This window comes from Sciurus carolinensis, chromosome 17 (genome assembly GCF_902686445.1).
Source record: "Sciurus carolinensis chromosome 17, mSciCar1.2, whole genome shotgun sequence".
Lineage (NCBI taxonomy): Eukaryota > Metazoa > Chordata > Mammalia > Rodentia > Sciuridae > Sciurus > Sciurus carolinensis.
In genome coordinates, this window is record NC_062229.1 from 35,210,801 (window position 1) to 35,229,295 (window position 18,495).

The window sequence follows — 18,495 nt, forward strand, 5'->3', positions numbered from 1 at the left end:
GAATATTTACATTAACCTACAGCTGGGAAAAATCATCTAACACATCATCTAAGTTGATTTGATAATAAAGTGTTGAATATCTCGTGTGGCCAACTTGGAGCTGTGGCCCACTACTGCTGCCCAGCATTGTGAGAGAATATTGATTGCATGTTGCTACCTGGGGAATGATTAAAATCCAAAACCCTAAGTACAGTTTCCACTAAATGCATATCACCTTTGCACCACTTTAAACTTGAAAAATTGTAAGTTGAACCATCGTAAATCAGGAATGACCTGTGTTTGATTTCAAGATTTACTTAAGTATAACAATTAACCCAGATACAGGTGTGAGGACAAACATAAAGACCAAGGGAATGCAATAAAGAGACCAGAAATAAACCCGAGCATATATGGCAAAGTGATTTTTCCATCAAGGGATGAAAGTGATTCAGTAGGGGAAAGAAAAATCTTTTAAACAATTCTTGCTAGAGCAACTGGAGATCCACAAGGGGAAAGATTATCCTTAACTTGTACTTCACACTATACTCAGAAATTAAACAGAGATATGCTATAGACTGAAACTAGGAATTTGTTAGAATTTTTATAAGTGAATATAATTATGTATTTCATTTAACTATATTGTATTCCTATGTAACTTACATTTGTCTAACCCCATTGCATTATTTTTCTGTTTTCTCTTCATTCTTTAGATTAGTTGGGCATTTTTCTTATTCTTTCCTCCTCCTTTTATTGTACCTCTTTTCCCTAAGTTGTCATCCTAAAAAGTACTGCATGCATCCTTCCCAAAATTGAATGTGAAACTTTACCATCCCCATAGTGCAAGAACTGAAATGCACGCTGACTCAGTTTATTCCTTTAGAAGTTGTTTAGTTTTGTTCTTTTTTTTTTAGCTTTATGTGTTGTAGTTTTAAAACTATAACAGTAGTTTTAAAAAATGGACTCCAAATTCTTTGATAATTCTCCCTTGAGGAGATGGAATTTGTATGTTCCCTCTGTTGTAAATGGTTGGTCACGACTTGAACAATGTAATGTGGAAGAAGTAATGATTTGACAGTTTCTAGGCACAGACCTTTGAAAAACAGGAGCTTCACCAGTGTGCACACTTATAATCTGAGGGACTCAGGAGGCTGAGGCAGGAGGATTGCAAATTCAAGGCCAGCCTTAGCAAGGCCTAAAACATAAAGAGACTGTGTCTCAAAATTTTAAAAAAGGTTGTGGATGTAGCTCAGTAGTAAAACATTCCTGGGTTCAATTCCCAATACCACCCCTGACCCTTGCCCTTCCAGCAACCGCCTCCCCGTCCCCACCCCGGCCCAACGCAAAAAGCAAACAAACAAACAAAAAATAGCAATTCCTACCTCCTGTCTCTGGAAATGTTTGTTCATTGAATCCAGTAGCCACACTTTCAGGAATTCCAGGCCACATTGAAGTGTTCCAGCTGACACCCTAGCTGAATCCCAGCTGACAGCTGACATTCACCTTCAGGCACATGAGTATAGAAGCCTTTGAGATGACTGTAACCCCAGCCACCGACCATAATGCAACTTCAATTGCATGAGGAACGCTGAGTGAGATTTACTTAGTAGATTGCAGTCAATCCCTACAACCACAAACAGTAACAGTAACATTATTATCATTCTAAGCCGCTAAGCTTTTGAGTGATTTATTACATAATTATAAATGACAGTAAATTACAGCAATAGATTTTAGTACCTGGAATCCAGATGTTGCTAGAAGAGAAATGTAAAACCTATGGTGTGGCTTTGGGAATAGGCAGTGGAAGCTGGACGGTCCTAAAAGAGAATGTTCCTAAAGACATAAAAAGCTTTGAGGAGAACGTTAATGGGATCCCAAGGGAGATTGTGGGAGTTCTTAGTTTGGGATTTAAAGGAAATGAGGAAAATGTTACTGTACAGTAATCCTTGCTATGTAGTTGTAGCAAGTTTGGCAGCACAGTTGCCTTGGATAATGTGGAAAAAAAGGAAATTGAACTAATGAAGTCAATGATCTAGCTAAGAAGAATTTTCAGGGTACTATCTGGCTTCTTCCTACTTCCCGTGATTCAGTGTGAGAGTGAATTTAGAGGTCACTTTGCTACAAGCATTGATTGTTTTTTTTTTATGTGGTGCAGGGAATCGAACCTAGTGCCTCAGATATGCTAGGCAAGTACTTACCACTGAGCCACAACCCCAGCCCAGCACTAGCTCTTTACTTGGACTTGCAAGCATAAAAATTTAACATCTCTGACTCCATTTTGCACCCATCTCCCTTGCTCTGAGACAGTCACTTTGGATTCTAGGAACAACAGGTCTGATGATAAACATCTTGCAAGGAGCTGAAATTATCCTTCTCCACCCTGGGAAACCCCAACTTTCTTATTGCAGCTGATCCCCCACTCCTACCCCACACTGTCTGACCAATCCTAAGGTAATGAGCAAGTCACAGTTTGACCAAGACCTCCTGACTGCATGCTTCATCCTCCTGGTCTATAATCTGAGAGCTCATGTCAGTGCCCCTGAAGACAAGGCTGAAAATGCTGGTCCCTTTGTCTTCTGGTGTAACTTTACTGACTGAAGTTCCTTTCCTGCTTTCCCCCATTACTTTTTGTTTGGATTTTGGAGGGAGTGGCCAGACCTGATTTGTTGAGAACCTCATAGTCAGTCTCTGGCCTAAACTCTGATAAGAAGAGGAATGAGATGAGGGAAAAAAAAAAAAAAAGGAACACTTCAGTTTTCAAGGAATAGTTAGAGGAAATATAAAGGAAGCAGAACTTCTTGATTTTTTTTAATATGTATTTTTTTAGTTGTAGATGGACACAATATCTTTATTTATATGGTGCTAAAGATCAAACCCAGTGCCTCACACATGCTAGGCAAGTGCTCTACCACTGAGCCACTGCCCCAGCCCATTGATGGTTTTGATAAATTGTTGATAAACTATTTCTCCCTCCCTCTCCAGATGACAAGAAATTTTCAGATTCAGAAATGTCTTCTAGCCAGGCATGGTGGTGCGCACCTGTAATTCCAGTTTAGGAGACTGAGGCAGGAGGATCCCAAGTTCAAAGCCAACCTCAGCAACTTAGTAATGCTCTAAGCAACTCTGCCTGAAAATAAGAAAGAAACGATAAAGGGCTGGGATGTGACTTTTTACAAAACATTTTTGTACTCATTCCAACTTCAGAGTTACCTCAGTGACTGAGGAAAAAAATTGATATGAGAAGCTAATGGGAAACAAACGCTAAAAGACCACTGAAGTGATTGAAAGCGGTTGGATCTTGGGCTGAGGATGGGGCTCAGTGGTTAAGTGCCCCTCAGTTTCATCCTCAGTACAAAAAAAAAAAAAGTGAGGACGTAACATGTGCCTGTAGACCAAGCTGCTTGGGAAGCTGAGGCAAGGAGGATCACTTGAGCCATGGAGTTTGGGGCCCACCTGGAAAATATACTGAGTCCCTGTCTCAAAAAAAAAAAAAAAGACTCCCAGAAAAGATCGAATCTAGGGTGGGACAATAAGATCGTTTGTTAAGACCTCAGAAAGTGGTACTTCAGAGACTCTGTCAAACACAAATTTCTAGAGATTTTAGGCATGTGCCTCATATATTTGTCACTAAGCTACATCCCCTAGCCCTTTTCATTTTATTATTTTAAGATGCTGAGGCTCACTTTGAACTTGGGATCCTACTACCTCAGCCTCCCATATTGCTGGGATTATAGGTATGCACCACTGTGCCCAGCAGCCTTCTAAAAATCTTAAAGCATTGTCTTAATGGATCCCAAATTAGAAAAGGTCTTATCTCAAGGATATGTGTGTTGTTTGTTGCAGCTTTTGTCTATTGGAATAATTATCAGTGAATTCACAGCATCTCCACAATGTTGAAAAACTAATTGTATCAGTTTGCACTCAAAGGGACAGACAGTACAGCTTGGACTCAAAGGGATAGACAGTACAAAATGAAAAAAGGACTTCAGACACTGTGCAATTACAGACTGGAAACAGCTGAGAAAACTACCTGTAAATCTGTGCTACTTTTTATGGAACTGGAAGGATAACTCAGAGGGTAGACCCAAGAGTCCAGTGGAAATAAGAGAATCCTAATCAAAGAACTATCAACTATCCAACTGAATTTCAGAATTTCTATGAACTTTGAACTACCATACACCTTCCATCTTCCCCCTGATAAAAGAAAAATTCTGAGATGCCCTACATTTAATTTTAAGGTGTGGAAGATGGAGGGGAGGAGATGTAGAAGAGGTGAATTATTTAGCAGCTGTGGGCCAAATCAACAAAAGACTGTTCCACATTCCTGATTTTATGTTAAAATCTTGACTTATAACCCCAGACAGTTGACCACCATCATCTATTTTATGAATGAGCTTTCTGGATTATTAATCCCAACCAATGCAGGAGCAGCAAGTACTTCTCCTTAGGGACTGTCCTCCTATCCCAAATTTGTCTTTGCATTTTTATGCTCTTCTTATCTATAACCAATATGGAGCAATGTAAACAATTTATGCTTTCCTTTTCCCCAAATTTTCATTATAAAAATGCTCCTGGTTTTTAGGTCTGGTAGACATATTTCCAACTGCCTTCTTGCCTTGCTGCTGGTAGCTATAGAATTTGTCCAAGGACAGGGCTGGGGAGATAGTTCAGTTGGTAGAGTGCTTGCCTTGCAAGCACAAGGCCCTGGGTTCGATCCCCAGCACCGCAAAAAAAAAAAAAAAAAAAAATTTGTCCAAGGACAAACGCAATCAGGAGGTCTTGGTCAAACTATGACTTGCTCATTACCTCAGGATTGGTCAGACAGTGTGGGGTAGGAGTGGGGGATCAGCTGCAATAAGAAAGTTGGGGTTTCCCAGGGTGGAGAAGGATAATTTCAGCTCCTTGCAAGATGTTTATCACCTGTTGTTCCTAGAATCCAAAGTGACTGTCTCACAGCAAGGGAGATGGGTGCAAAATGGAGTCAGAGATGTTAAATTTTATGCTTGTAAGCCCAAGTAAAGAGCTAGTGCTGGGCTGAGGTTGTGGCTCAGTGGTAAGTACTTGCCTAGCATGTGTGAGGCACTGGGTTTGATTCCCTAGTCTTTTTCTGTTTAACATCTAAAAGCTCAATTGATTTATTTTGGAGGAGCCTCAGTCTCTAGAGTTTTGTTTAACACCATTCTTTGAAAGGAAATGTCAATGGCAGTTTTCTCTGCCTTTCCCCCATTACATATGATGTATATGGTGGTGGTTGGGGCTGGTTTCTTTACTTTTTAATTACAGATCTTCACATAAAGAGGAATCATTCAGGGAGTTAAAGAGTCTACCCTGCTCTAGGACCTCACAAGATCGTGGACCCTAACTTGTGCTTGATGCTGTTATGGAATGAGAAATTTGAAGAGGTCTAGAGGAGCGGGGTAGGGTATCTTACTTAGAAGTAGAGTGCTTGCCTAACTTGTGAGGCTGTGGGTTCCTAAAGGCCCCACCTAATCTTAATACTGTTGCATGGGGGATTATATTTCAATTTTGGATTGGGGGAAAAAAAACTTTTAAATCACAGCCTGGTTCCATGCTGACAAAAAAATTAAGTTCCATGGACATGTTAAATATAATTATACTATAGTATGGATGTATGAGGTTCTTTTTCGGTTTTTTATTTATTTGTTTTCAGTACTGGGGATTGAATCCAGGGGTGCTCAACCACTGAGCCACATCCCCAGCCCTTTTTTATATTTTATTTAGAGACAGAGTCTTGCTGAGTTGCTTAGGGCCTTGCTAAGTTGCTGAGGCTGACTTTGAATTTGATTCTCCTGCCTCAGTCTCCCAAACTGCTGGGATTACAGGAGTGCACCACCATGCCTGGCTTCTTTATTGGTTCTTGATAGATTAGTTTATTTCTTTGTAATCTTTCACTTTGGGCTGTATATTATATAAAAAATATGTATTCTCAGAGATAATTTGAGGATCAGGATTTTGTTATCTTCTTCTAGAACAATTTTTGTTTATTTGCAGAATCCTGAAGCCACTAACAAGTTTGCATCAAAGACGACCCCTTGGACAGTTCTGTACTCTCACTTCTCAGAGTGCAGTCTTCTGGTTTCCTCCCCAGAGAGAGGTGCTACTTTAAGGTGTTTCTTTGTCTGGAATTTATTACTAAACCCAAAGCTCCAGCTCCATGTCTGGGCAAAATTCTTTCCCACCTTTGACACATAGCTTCAGGGCAAAACCAGGTGAGGAGGATGAGTCTCCAATCTCTTTGCTTTAGATAGTCACAGTTCTCTAACCCCCTGTCCCACTTACTATCCCTATTCAGCTGTCTCTTCTGGATAAGGAAATGCCTTCAGGATAGAAGTTTCTTAAGTTCACTTGTTTGTGCTCTTACATTTTTCCCTGTTTTCCATCTTGGTAATTCCTCAGTATCTCATTAGGTCTTTCTTGTTAATAAGGAGATGCTTTCTGCATTTTGTCTAACTTTTGTAGTTGACTTCGGAAAGAGTGGTTCAAATCTCCTAGTGCACTACTAAAGGATGTGTTGAATTTTATTGTCAAGTTCCTCTAAAAGCTTCTGTAATTTTCATTAAAATTTCATGCAATTATGTTATAATTAAATATCTTGCATCTATATGTATTAGTAAATGTGTTGTTTATTTGATTTTTTTAAAACCAGGGCTATTCTGGCCTCACAAAGTAAAGTGGACAGGACTGGGGCTGTAGCTCAGTGGTAAAACACTTGGCTAGCATGTGTGAGGCACTGGGTTTGATCCTCAGCACCACATAAAAGTAAGAAAAATAAAGGTTTTGTGTCCACTTACAACTAAAAAATATTTTAAAAAAGTGAAGTGAACAGATTTTCTTCTCCTTTTTAATTTTCTACAACCATTTATATTACAGGGACTGTCTTTCCTTGAACTTTTTTTTTTTTTTTTTTTTTTTGGTACCAGGGATTGAACCCAGGGGTGCTTAACCACTGAGCCACATCCCCAACCCTTTTTGTTTTTTTATTTTGAGGCAGGGTCTCACTAAGTTACAGAGGTTGACTTTGAACTTGCAATTCTCCTGCCTCACCTTACTGGAGTCACTGGGATTATAGGTGTGCACTACTGTCCTTGACCTTGAACATTTGATACCCTACCAACCTCCAAAATTAGGTGGTTCATCCCTTTTTTCTTTTTTCCCCCTCTCCTCCTTTCCTCCAATACTGGGGATAGAAACAGGGGCACTCTACCACTGAGCCACATCCCCAGTCCTTTTTTTTTTTTTTTTTTTTTTTTTTGTGGTGTTGGGGATCGAACCCAGGGCCTTGTGCTTGCTAGGCAAACACTCTACCAACTGAGCTATCTCCCCAGCACCCCCAGTCCTTTTTGAGACAGGGTCTCGCTAAACTGCCCAGGCTGACTTCAAACTTGTGATCCTCTGGCCTCAGTGAGTATCTGGAATTATAGGCATGTGCCACCACACCCAGAATTTTTTTTTCTTAAACTGGGATGGCTATAGACTCAGACTATCTGGGTTCAAACAATACTGGCTTGAGCTCTGATAAAGTCTGGAAGTTTCTCAAAAAGTTTATGATAGAGTTTCCATATAAACCAATAATTCCACTCCTAGGTGTATAAGCAACAGAATGGAAAACATATGTTTACAAAAAAACTTCTACATACATGCCCATAGCAACATAATTTTTATTTGTCAAAAAGTGGAAATAGGGGCTGTGGCTGTGGCTCAGTGGTAGAGCACTTGCCTAGCATGTGTGAGGCACTAGGTTCGATTCTCAGCACCACATATAAATAAATGAATAAAATAAAGGTCTGTCAACATATAAAAAAATAAAAAAATAAAACCAATTGTTAAAAAAAAAGTGGAAATAACCCAATTCTTATCAACTTATGAATGGATTACTAGACCCAGTAATCTATGGGGTATCTTGGATAGCTCTGTGTTTCTGGAGAGAAGCATTAATGTTAAGACCTCAGCTTTGCTGCTCCCTCAGGCAGTTAGTGTTATCTGGTCCCTTAAGAAATCTCCACAGCCTTTTCCCTTCCTTTCTTTTAAACACTGTCTTCCTCAGGGTATAGAAGGGCAAGTGAAACAGTATGTGACTGACAAATACTGTTATATCCTCTTCATTCTTGCAAGATCAAGCTCTACCCTAATGCTATCAATACTTGGTTAATGCTGTTTTTCTTTATTTTTTGGTACCAGGCATTGAACCCAGGGGCACACGCCACCACTGAGCTAAGACCTCATCCTTTTTTATTTTTATTTGAGAGGGTCTTGAGAAGTTGCTTAGGGCCTCAGTAAATTGCTGAGGCTACCCTTGAACTTTCAAGCCTCCTGCCTCAGCCTCTGGAGTTACTGGGATTACAGGCATGAGCCACCATGCCCAGGTAAGATCCAACCACTTTTTTTTTTTTTTTTTTTTTTTTGGTACTGGGATTGAACTCAGGGGCACTTGACCACTGAGCCACATTCTCAGTCCAAGATCCAACCACTTTCAATCACTTCAGGGGTCTTTTATAGTTTGTTTCCCATTAGCTTCTCATATCAACTTTTTCTCCTCAGCCACTGACATAGCTTTGAAGATGGATAATAAAAATAACGACAGCCTGTGTTATTTTTCCAATCTCTTGAGTACAATTGGTACTTTCTTAGATTTCTGAGGCCCTACTTCTAAATGTGTGCTTGGGTACTTCTTTAGGGTACACATACTGGTTTTAAACTTTGATGGCATTTTGGGATGAATATTCATCCCAAGAATCAGAGAATGACCCTTTCCCCCATCTAACTTTTCCATATTTTCCAACAATTAATAATAGATCTGACCAATCTTGCTATAGACTAGTTTATGGGAGTGAGGAAAGATCACTGAATTGTCCACATAATGAAGTCATAATTAAGACCCTGATAAGAAAGTACAGGAGAGTTTCCACTGACTGCCCGATTGGTTGTGCAAATTTGTAATAGGTGAATTGAGTTTCTGAAATAATGACCTATGATTTGACCTGGAATTCAGAAATCTGGATTAGTCAAAGTCCTGCCTGTGCGACTTTGGGCAGATCATTTCACATGTTTGTACCTGAGTTTCCTCATATGTTAAGACATTAACTTGTACCTACTGCAGAAATTGTAGCAAATGGAATGAGTACAAAAATGTTTTGTAAAAAGAAAAACAATCTGCAAGCAAGATTTCTTCTGGCTGAAAGCAAGTTTTATTAGGCTGAAATTTGGTTAAATCTGTTTTTGCATTTAAACTGGCAAATTGGGGCGGAGGGCAAATGCTTGACCTCTGGGCCTTATTTGGAGAAAATAGGCGCGATCCAGGCCTTGTGCTCTTGGGTAGGTATTCAGCAGCTCTTATCCGCACGCGGTTTTTGTAAATCAGCCTCTGCCTCCTCCCTCTTTCGCTTCTCGGGAAAGAAATTTCCGTGCTTCAGCCCGAGTGGAGAGTGCCCAGGTTGAGCACAGAGGGAGATCCGAAGAGCGAAGCGATTACAGTGGCGTTTCCTAATGGTTCGGAGCTCTACAGGGTCAGCAGAATGTCTACGGTTATTATGGCCAAAACTCTAGTGTAACTCAGGCTTTCTATCCTGCTCGCGGCAATACAGCTGTTGGAGAAGACTTCACCGAGCTTTCTCGGGAGGGTTGTTTAGCTCAGTCTAATGCGAATCAAGATTTTCTGCACACCGAGTCCTTCACTCCCTATATGTGACTTGAGCCGTTGTCTCCCTCACTAAAGAGTGCAAAAGCAGAGACTATCGGGAAATACTCCAGAGGAGCAAAGAACCCCCGGAAGCAGTGCCTCCAAACGCTTCCTCCTGTGCGGTCCAATGAACGCTTCATTTAGCAGCAAATTTAGCCCTCTAGTCCGCCCTGGCGGAAGAACATTTTGATTGGTTGTTCAGCCAGGCACAAAGACTTATGGGACAGTCGTCCCCGCACTTGTTAATGCCCAGTTAGCCTATCAATCATCTCGGTCTCTGGATGGGGCGGGAACGGGAACCTTTTTTTGGTACCGCCTCTTCCTGGGCTGATGCACCCGAAGGCGTCGAGGCTGTAGCCACTGCGACCTAGCCGCATGGGCGGGGTCCCGCTCCTCCGCCCAGGCCGTTCCTCAGCCGCGAGGCGCGGGGAGTGGCCCGAAGCGCGTGGCCGTGCGGGGCGGGCCTGGGCTGGGAGCGAATGCGGGGGCGGGGTTAGGGCGGGGCCGGAGGAGGCGGAAGCGGCGAGCAAGCCCGAGCCGGATCCCTACCGAAGCCAGCGTCCGGGCCGGCGGAGCGGCGTCGGCGGGGTTGGCCGGGGCGAAGGGGCGCTAGAGCCTGGGCGGGCGGGCCGGCTAAGGGCCGGGGGTCAAGGCCCGGGAGCGGGTGACGGGCGTGCCTGGGGCTCGCCCCCGCGCGGTCGTCGGAGCGGGCTGCGCTCCCGCGCCCGCGCAGTCCGGGGGGGATGCGACCCGGGGCCCCGGGGCGGGGCGGGCGGCGGCGGCGGCTGCATCGCGAGCGGCGCAGGGGGCGGGTGGCGGCGGCGGCGGTGGCAGCGGCATGAGGCGCGGGGCCGGTGTCCGCGGGAGGGAGGCGCTGCCGGCGGCCCGGTCGCTCCCGCTGCAACTGCTCGCCGGCTCGCTGTGCCCTGCCAGCTGGGCCTCGGCCGCTCTCGTCTCGGCCGCCTCCCGGGCTGCCGCTGGTGACCACTCGCCGCGCCGCCGGAGGCTTCACCCGCGCCCTCCCCCAGGACGCGCCCGCGGAGCTCGGGCCCCTTCGCCCCGGACGCGGAGGCCGCGCTGCGCGGGGCGGCGGCGAGGCCGGAAGATGGCCTGGGTACTCAAGATGGACGAGGTGATCGAGTCTGGGCTGGTGCACGACTTCGACGCCAGCCTCTCGGGCATCGGGCAGGAGCTGGGCGCCGGCGCCTACAGCATGAGGTACCCGGGCGTTGCGGGAGAGCGGAAGCCCCTTTCCTAGCGGGGAAGTCTGCACGACCCTGTGGCCCTGACAGGCGGGGCTGGGCCCAGTGGTGCCCGGGTTTCCTTGCCCGCGGGGTCGGGGTCCTGCCGCGTGGCTGTCTGGGCCCTGGAGCCCCGCAGGCCTCTCTACCTGGCAGGCGCGAGAGGGCAGCTCCGCAAGCTTTGACCAGGGAACCGCTCCAGAGGGCTTCATTTTTGTTGTAAAACACGCCCCACTGTTAAGATGGTTTGGGTTGCTGGGGGAGGGGGCTTCCTTGCCTTTTTCAAGTGATTACAAGTCCCTTGAACCTGGAATACACTGTGTAAAGGTAGCACAGTTGGAAAATACTTTCCAACGTTTTTGTATCAGTTCCTACTCTGTTGTCCTACATTGTAGTCTTTCTTGGCTGCAGTTTTAATAATTTGGTATTAATAATAGTAAATTGTAAGTGAAAGAGTAACAGCAAAGGGATAAAGCACACTGATTTCGTTATGTTGTGTTTGACTGCCTCAAAGTGAGGTGTCCCATTTTGGGGACTACTTTCTCAGACTGTTTTCTCTTGAGAAGGCTTAAAGATGCAGTGATTGCACCACAAACAATAGTTTGTTTTGTCTCTGCTGTCTGCACCAGCAGCCTTTCATTTTGTTTACTTTTGAGAGATTGAAATAGATATGTCTCTGCCCTTTGTTCTGAGGGATATACATATTTTATTAATTTGGAGGCTCTCTATTTTAGCGACTTTATTGAAATAGTTTATGTACCATAAAATTCACTCAAAGTCTAAAATTTAGTGCTTTAGCAGCTTATCATTAATGTGAATTAAGTGTAGTTGTTCGTTAGAGAAATATCTCTTGTATTTAAATAGCTCTACAATTCACCTTTCATACATCTCACTGCAGCTTAGGTGAACAGGGAGCATAAATATCCTGAGGAAGAAAGATTTCTGGGTTAACTGTCCTAGAATTGTGGGGGCTTATCCCTGAAGTAATTTGCCTTTTAAATATTAAGGACAAATTCTCATCTGTAAAGAACACAGAAAAAGGTGGAGACTTTTTGGAGTGTGTGGAAGCAAGTGGTGGAAAGCATATTAAACTGAGAGGCCACCACCTTCTGGTCCTGATTTGGTCTTTGCTCCTCCCCCTGAACTTGGCACCCCATCTCCTTGCAGTTGTGTAACTTGAGGGCTCTAGATTAGGTGGCTTATTTTCTAGAGCTGTTTCAGTTGTTGAGAGGAAATTGAGCTTCTGAAAGTCATGGGGTCACCCCAAAGGGGAGTACTAGAAGTAGTGCTTCCCAAGTGGAAGTATTTGAGTACCACACTACTGCTTGGCTTCACCTGAAACCCTGAACTTGCAGTCAAGGCAAAGAGGGTACATTAAACAAGTTCAGTATGTTTCTGTTTTTAGTTGCATCTCATTTACAGTAAGATGAAAGTCTGCTGCTGAAAAGTTGACTTACTGAAGGTTATTTTGAGCTTTTGTGTTTTTCTAGGGTCTTAGATGAGCCAACTTTGTTTTGGTGATTCAACCAACTTAATGCAATTAACTTATTTATGTAGTTTTTTTCCCCCCTGTGGAAAAGAAGTAAAATCTTGCCTATATTCAGTGAAGGCACTTGATCTTGTTCTTAAATAATACCTGCTATCTTTGTAGTTATTTATGAAACTTCTTGGTGGAAAACTTTTTCCCGTGAATGTTTATGGTTTTGTCATTAATCTAAAATTTCAAGTGACTTTGGAAGGTGAACACCATTTTTGAGGAACTAATTTTGTTCTTTTGTCTTTTTTTTCTTAAAACATCATTTGGGTCTGGAAAAACCAATTCAAACCCCTTTACTTGAAATTCTCAAAAAGGAAATTCCAAAATTGACTTGATAAGGAAAGTTTTAGGTGCTGCAGGCTTTCTTTTTTCTTTTTTTTTTTTTTTTTTTTGCTCGGTGCTAGGGATCGAACCCAGGGCCTTGACTGAGCTATCTCCCCAGCCCGCAGGCTTTCTTTAATAACACTTTGGCTTTCTAAACTTGGTCCTGGAGTCCAGCTCTGGGAAAGCCTATAGCCGTATTCTCATTCTCTCCCTGAACATTTGGTTTCCTATTCTAGTACCAAATAAGAAGGAAATGTCATTTTTCCTCTTTCATTTGTTCTCTCAAGTTCAAGAAGTAAATATGAGGATATTATTGGCAAAATGGTTTCTTGTTAAAAATTTACTCTTTAGGCAGCTTTCCATTTTTCAAAGTGAAGTATTCTTACTGTCTTCGCTTTTTTGGATGACTTAAAATGAGGTATTTCTTAAGACTTCAGATTTCCTCATCTTTGGGGAAAAATATAAGAAATGGTTTCTCCCAGTGGTATGACTTCAGAATATGTATTCCTTATGAACAATGTAGACTCATGGTATTGGCAGTATGTTAAGGCTAATTTCTGGTATCACCTTTGCTGCTTTCCCTATTTGGGGTGTGTAGCAGGGATCTGGTTCTCATTTTGTATGTGTTCTATGAACATGCTTTTATGTGAGATCTGAGCTGCTGTGACTTCTGTTTGAAATGAGGTAGATTATAACTCTTATTTAAAATATGGTTACAGTATCAAAATTCTAGAGATGGATAAAGAGACGAGAGAAACCTTCTAAACCAGTCCATGGACAATGATCACTTCTCGGCCTTTTGGCTGTGATCAAGTGTACTGCCTGTTCTTATCAGTTTCATAAATGCATTGACATGCTCATAGATGATTAAGTGATTGGTCTAAGCATCCAATCAGTGGCACTACCATCTTAGATGAAGACTGACTGGTACCTCACTGATGGAGGCAGAAACCCATTTTAACTTAAAGTCTGGGTCATTTGTGTTTTGTGGACTATAAAGCACATAACCAAATGACTTTAAAAAACAAAATTCATTACAACTTTCCAAGAGGATCTTTTAGACCACCTGGTAATTTTCTTTGTATCTAACTATTCACGTGAAGTTTATAATCTGTAGCATGTTAGTTTTCAATATTTAGGTTCAATATTGAACCGGTTTGTTTTTTTTGTGTGTGTGTGTGGTGGGGAAGGGGTGTTGGGGCTTGGACCCAGGAGCTCTATCACTGAGCAGCCTTTTTGAGACAGGATCATACTAGGTTGCCCAGGCCGGCCTTAAACTTGGAATCCTCTTGCCTCGGCCTCCTGAGTTGCTGGGATTACAGGCATGTGCCACCACACACCCAGCTAATTTTTTCCTTTTTTTAAAAATAATCCTCTTAAAATGTAAAAATTATTCTTAGCTCACAGGTGTACAGAATCAGTCAGTGTAGTTTTGATCTTTGGGCATGCATGCTAACTCCCTTTTTTTTGGTATAGGGAATTGAACCCAGGAGGACTTAACCACTAAACCACATCACCAGACCTTTTAATTTTTTATTTTGAGGCAGGATCTCACTAAGTTACTGAGGCTGGCTTTGAACTTGAAATCCTCCTGCCTCAGCCTCCCAGGTTGCTATGATAATAGGCATGGGCCACCATACTGGCTCCAACTTTTGTTCTTTTTTTTTTTTTTTTTTCTTGGAGTCCGCCCGGCTCGGCCCTGGTTGTGGGCTGGGACTTGTCTGGTCACCCTGGGTCCAGGGCCGGGTCGCTTCCTCGGTGCTCACCTCGTCCTAGACCCGCCGTTCCCCGTGCTCGGACCAGATTCAAACACACCCTCCGGCGTCCTCCCGCCCTCCTCCAACTCTTGTTCTTAATACAGATTCTAATAATGTACTTTGATTGCTGAGTATTGAAATCTTTTTTTTTTTTTTTAATTTTTTTTAGTTGTCAATGAATCTTTATTTTTCTTATTTATATGTGGTGCTGAGGAGTAGACAAGTGATCTACCACTGAGCCACAACCCTAGCCCTTGAAATCTTTATATAGTCAAGAATTTATTTTTACGTAGACTAAGAACTGTTTTGGCTGAATTACATACATTCTGTTATTTGTCCACAGATCTTCATTGTGTTAAATTTAACATAATTCTGTGCAGTTTATGACCTTCAACTGATCTGCTTGAAAATTGGCAGTTTTTTGATAAGATCTCATAAATTTTATGTTTCATCATGTGGAACTTGTCACTTTGTCAGGACACACCTATAAACTTGCTGCTGATGTTTTATCTTTTTTTTTTTTTTTTTTTTGCTGTAGGTTCTGTGACTGAATTTAAAAGGAAGCTCTGTAATATTTTGCTTACTTTGGGACAGATGTAGTAAATGGATATGAAACTATTAAGCTTTGGCAATGTCTTTTTCTTTTTGAATTTTTAACTTCTGGATATTTTGAATATTGTGAAGTTGCCTTGACACAAATTATGATAAAACTAGTTTTTTTTTACTTATATATTGGTAGTTGAACTACTTAAGTTAAAAAAATACTTATTTTTAAAATTTTACGAAGTATAGAAATAGAATATTCACACATATACCCTTCACCTAGCTTCTTATACTTACATAACCAGTGTACAGTTTTCAAAATTAGAAATTGGTCTCACTTCAGTACTGTTATCTGGAGTACAAAATTTATCCTTTCTTTTTTCTAATTGATTTTGTAATCCAGGATCTCATATTGCATTTAGATTTTGTCTCCTGATAGTTTCTTTTTTTTTTTTTTTTCTTTTATGTGTGTGTGGGGTGGGTTGGGGGGAGGTATTGGGAATTGAACCCAGAGGTAATTAACCACTGAGTCACATCCCCAATCCTTTTTATTTTTAATTCTGAGACAGGGTCTTACTAAGTTACTTTAGGGCCTCATTAAGTTGCTGAGGCTAACCGTGAACTTGCAATCTTACTGCTTCAGCCTCCTGAGCTGTTGGATTACCAGGCATGTGTGAATTCACCAGCCACTTTTTTTCTTATATGATTTTGACATTTACTCCATAGTGGTCAAAACTATTGTTTTTAAACATGCAGGATTGGAGGTATAACTTAGTGGTAGAGCATTTGCCTAGCATGCCTCTGACCCCATAGATCCCCAGGACTACAGAAATGAACAAAAATGTGTGTGTGTGTGTGTGTGTGTGTGTGTGTGTGTTTAAATATTTTTAGTTGTAGATAGACCCAGTACCTTCATTTTATTCATTTATTTTTATGTGATGCTGAGACTTCAACCTAGTGACTCACACGTGCTGGGTAAGTGCTTTACCACTAAACCACAATCCCAGAAACCCACCCCGCCAATTTTTTTAAGCAGAGGTAAAATATGCTTGTCATTGAACTCTTAAAAGATCTTTATGACTTTAGCAATGATTTGCAGTGATTGTGTGTGTGTGTGTGTGTGTGTGTGTGTGTGTGTGTGTGTTGGGGATGAAAGATACATGGGCATCATTGATGCTAAGTACTCTGCAACATTAAGCCCAGTCCTTTAGCAATGGTTTTGAGTAGAGTGGGATCATTGTTCATGTCAAGTTTATAGGTTACTTTGTCTCACTCCCATCTGAATGGAATGTTGTTTTGGTTGACAAATAGGAAGAAAATCAACCTTACGTAGATGAGTGATAGGAAAAAGGAAGTTTACATTCATAGCTCTTTCAGATATTCGTGGGTATTCTTCTTTGATGCTATCCCAGTCCTGAACAAGTGGTAGTTTCTTAATACCTGCAGTGTGGAATCTGAAACTGTATCAGTGTATTTCTTGTACTTTGTTACAATAGGTGTTTGGTCTGTCTTCCATTTTGAGTGATTTACCCTGCATAATTTTGAAATATGCATGTGTTGATCATTTGGAAAATAATATTCTGAGTTATGCACATCTTCCAAATTTTGACAGTTTTCATCGTACATTATCAAAAAATTGTGTTCTTTCATATGATCCCTGGAGAAAGTACATAGTGGAAGGCTTAGATTGTATATTTGGCAACAATGATTAATTTGTTTTCCTTGAAATAATAGGCTCACTTTGTTCATTTTAAGGAAATTTTTGTCAGACACCCAGGTTTGAATAATCATAGTTTTTCTTTCAAATAAAATTGATGTTCCATGAAAAAGCTACTAGGTCAGCTAACATATCACAACTTTGCACGGGAGTTTTTCCTCAAGGCAGCCTAATTATTAGAGCTCAGAGAAGTTAAGTAGCCTGTAAAATGTTGCTCAACAAATGACAGCTGGGATTTGAGGCTCCAGAACTGGGGCTTGCTTTCCAGTCTTTTCTATTGCACTCTTAGGCAGTATTACCACGTAATACCTGAAAAGTTTGTGTTGGAGAATACAATTTTTTAGGATAGGAGCAAAATCAGTCAGCAGTGCAATTTTTTGTTATTGTTGTACCTTCTTTTTCCCTGCAGGATATTGCTGAACTTAGTTCTGATGATTTGTAAGACTGAGATTTTCTTATAACTAGTATGTTTAAATAAGGACAGATTTGTTTCTTGCTCTGTAATTCTTCAATTTCATTTTCTTTGTGAGCTGTACGGGTCTTCAATGCAGTGTTATTTAGAGGCATTAAGAACTTGAATCTTAGTTGTCTTACAGATTTTATAGAGAATGCTTCCAAAATTTTAGAAATTGGTTATCACTATTCTTAGTCAAGATTGGTTATGGTTTTCTTATACTTCTTGTTTTGTTTTGGTCCTGGGGATTGAACTCAGGTGTGCTCTACCACTGAGGGTCATCCTCAACTCTCTTTTAAAATTTTTATTTTGAAACAGGATGTCACTAAGTTGCTTAAGGCCTCGCTAAGTTACTGAGGCTGGCCTAAAACTTGTGATCCTCATGCCTCAGCCTCCCGAGTTTCTGGGATAACAGGCACGTGCCACCATTGCTGGTTTATACTCCTTGTGTTTAAAAAAAATTTTTTTTCCCCTTGCATTGATCCTAGGACACATACATAGTAAGCAAGCACTCTACCACTTAGTTTCACCCCCAACCACTAACCCCCACAGCCTTTTTCTTTTGGTATTGGGAATTGACCCCAGGGATGCTTTAGCACTGAGTTACATCCCCATCCCTTTTTATTTATTTATTTTTCTATGTTTTTGTAAATGGGTGTATTATAGTTGGACATATGGTGGATTTGTTGTTGCATGTTCATACATGCATTTGGCATAGCAGTATAATTTGGCCGACATCATTTTTTAAAAATTTTACCTCTAAGTTCCTCTTGTGGTCCTCCTGCCTCAGTCTCCTTAGTAGCTGGGGTTATAGGTATGCGTCACTGTGCCCTGTCTCCAGGTTTAGGTCTTTTAAAACTTTTCTTTAAGACAGGGTCTTGGGGCTGGGGAGATAGCTCAGTCGGTAGAGTGCTTGCCTTACAAGCACAAGGCCATGGGTTTGATCCCCAGCACCAAAAAAAAAAAAAAAAAAAAAAGACAGGGTCTTGCTAAGTTACCAAGTTGACCACATTGGTCTGGTACTTGAGATCCTCCCGCCTTAGCCTCCTGAGTAGCCTTTCCTTTTCTTTTTCTTTTCTTTTTTTCCTTTCTTTTTGCATGGGATAGGACTTAACTGCATCCAAGCTTTTGTAAAGCTTACCTGGAATACAGTCTGGGTTTGATGATTTTAATTCTTTTTTTCAATGTGTAGATGTCTGTTCATGCAATTAATTTAGTGAACATGGGAATATTGAGATTATCTTAATTG

The 18,495-nt window shown here is 41.6% G+C and overlaps 1 protein-coding gene and 1 pseudogene across 1 annotated transcript in view; both read left to right on the plus strand.

Moving 5' to 3' along the window:
- Window positions 1–10,268: 10,268 nt before the first annotated feature.
- Ubp1 (upstream binding protein 1) overlaps window positions 10,269–18,495 on the plus strand; it is a 48,984-nt gene continuing 40,757 nt past the window's right edge. The window contains 1 exon segment of the mRNA XM_053743314.1: window positions 10,269–10,891. Within this exon segment, the coding sequence (XP_053599289.1) occupies window positions 10,512–10,891 (380 nt within the window). The 5' untranslated portion in view covers window positions 10,269–10,511.
- LOC124969662 (uncharacterized) lies at window positions 13,559–13,668 on the plus strand (annotated as a pseudogene).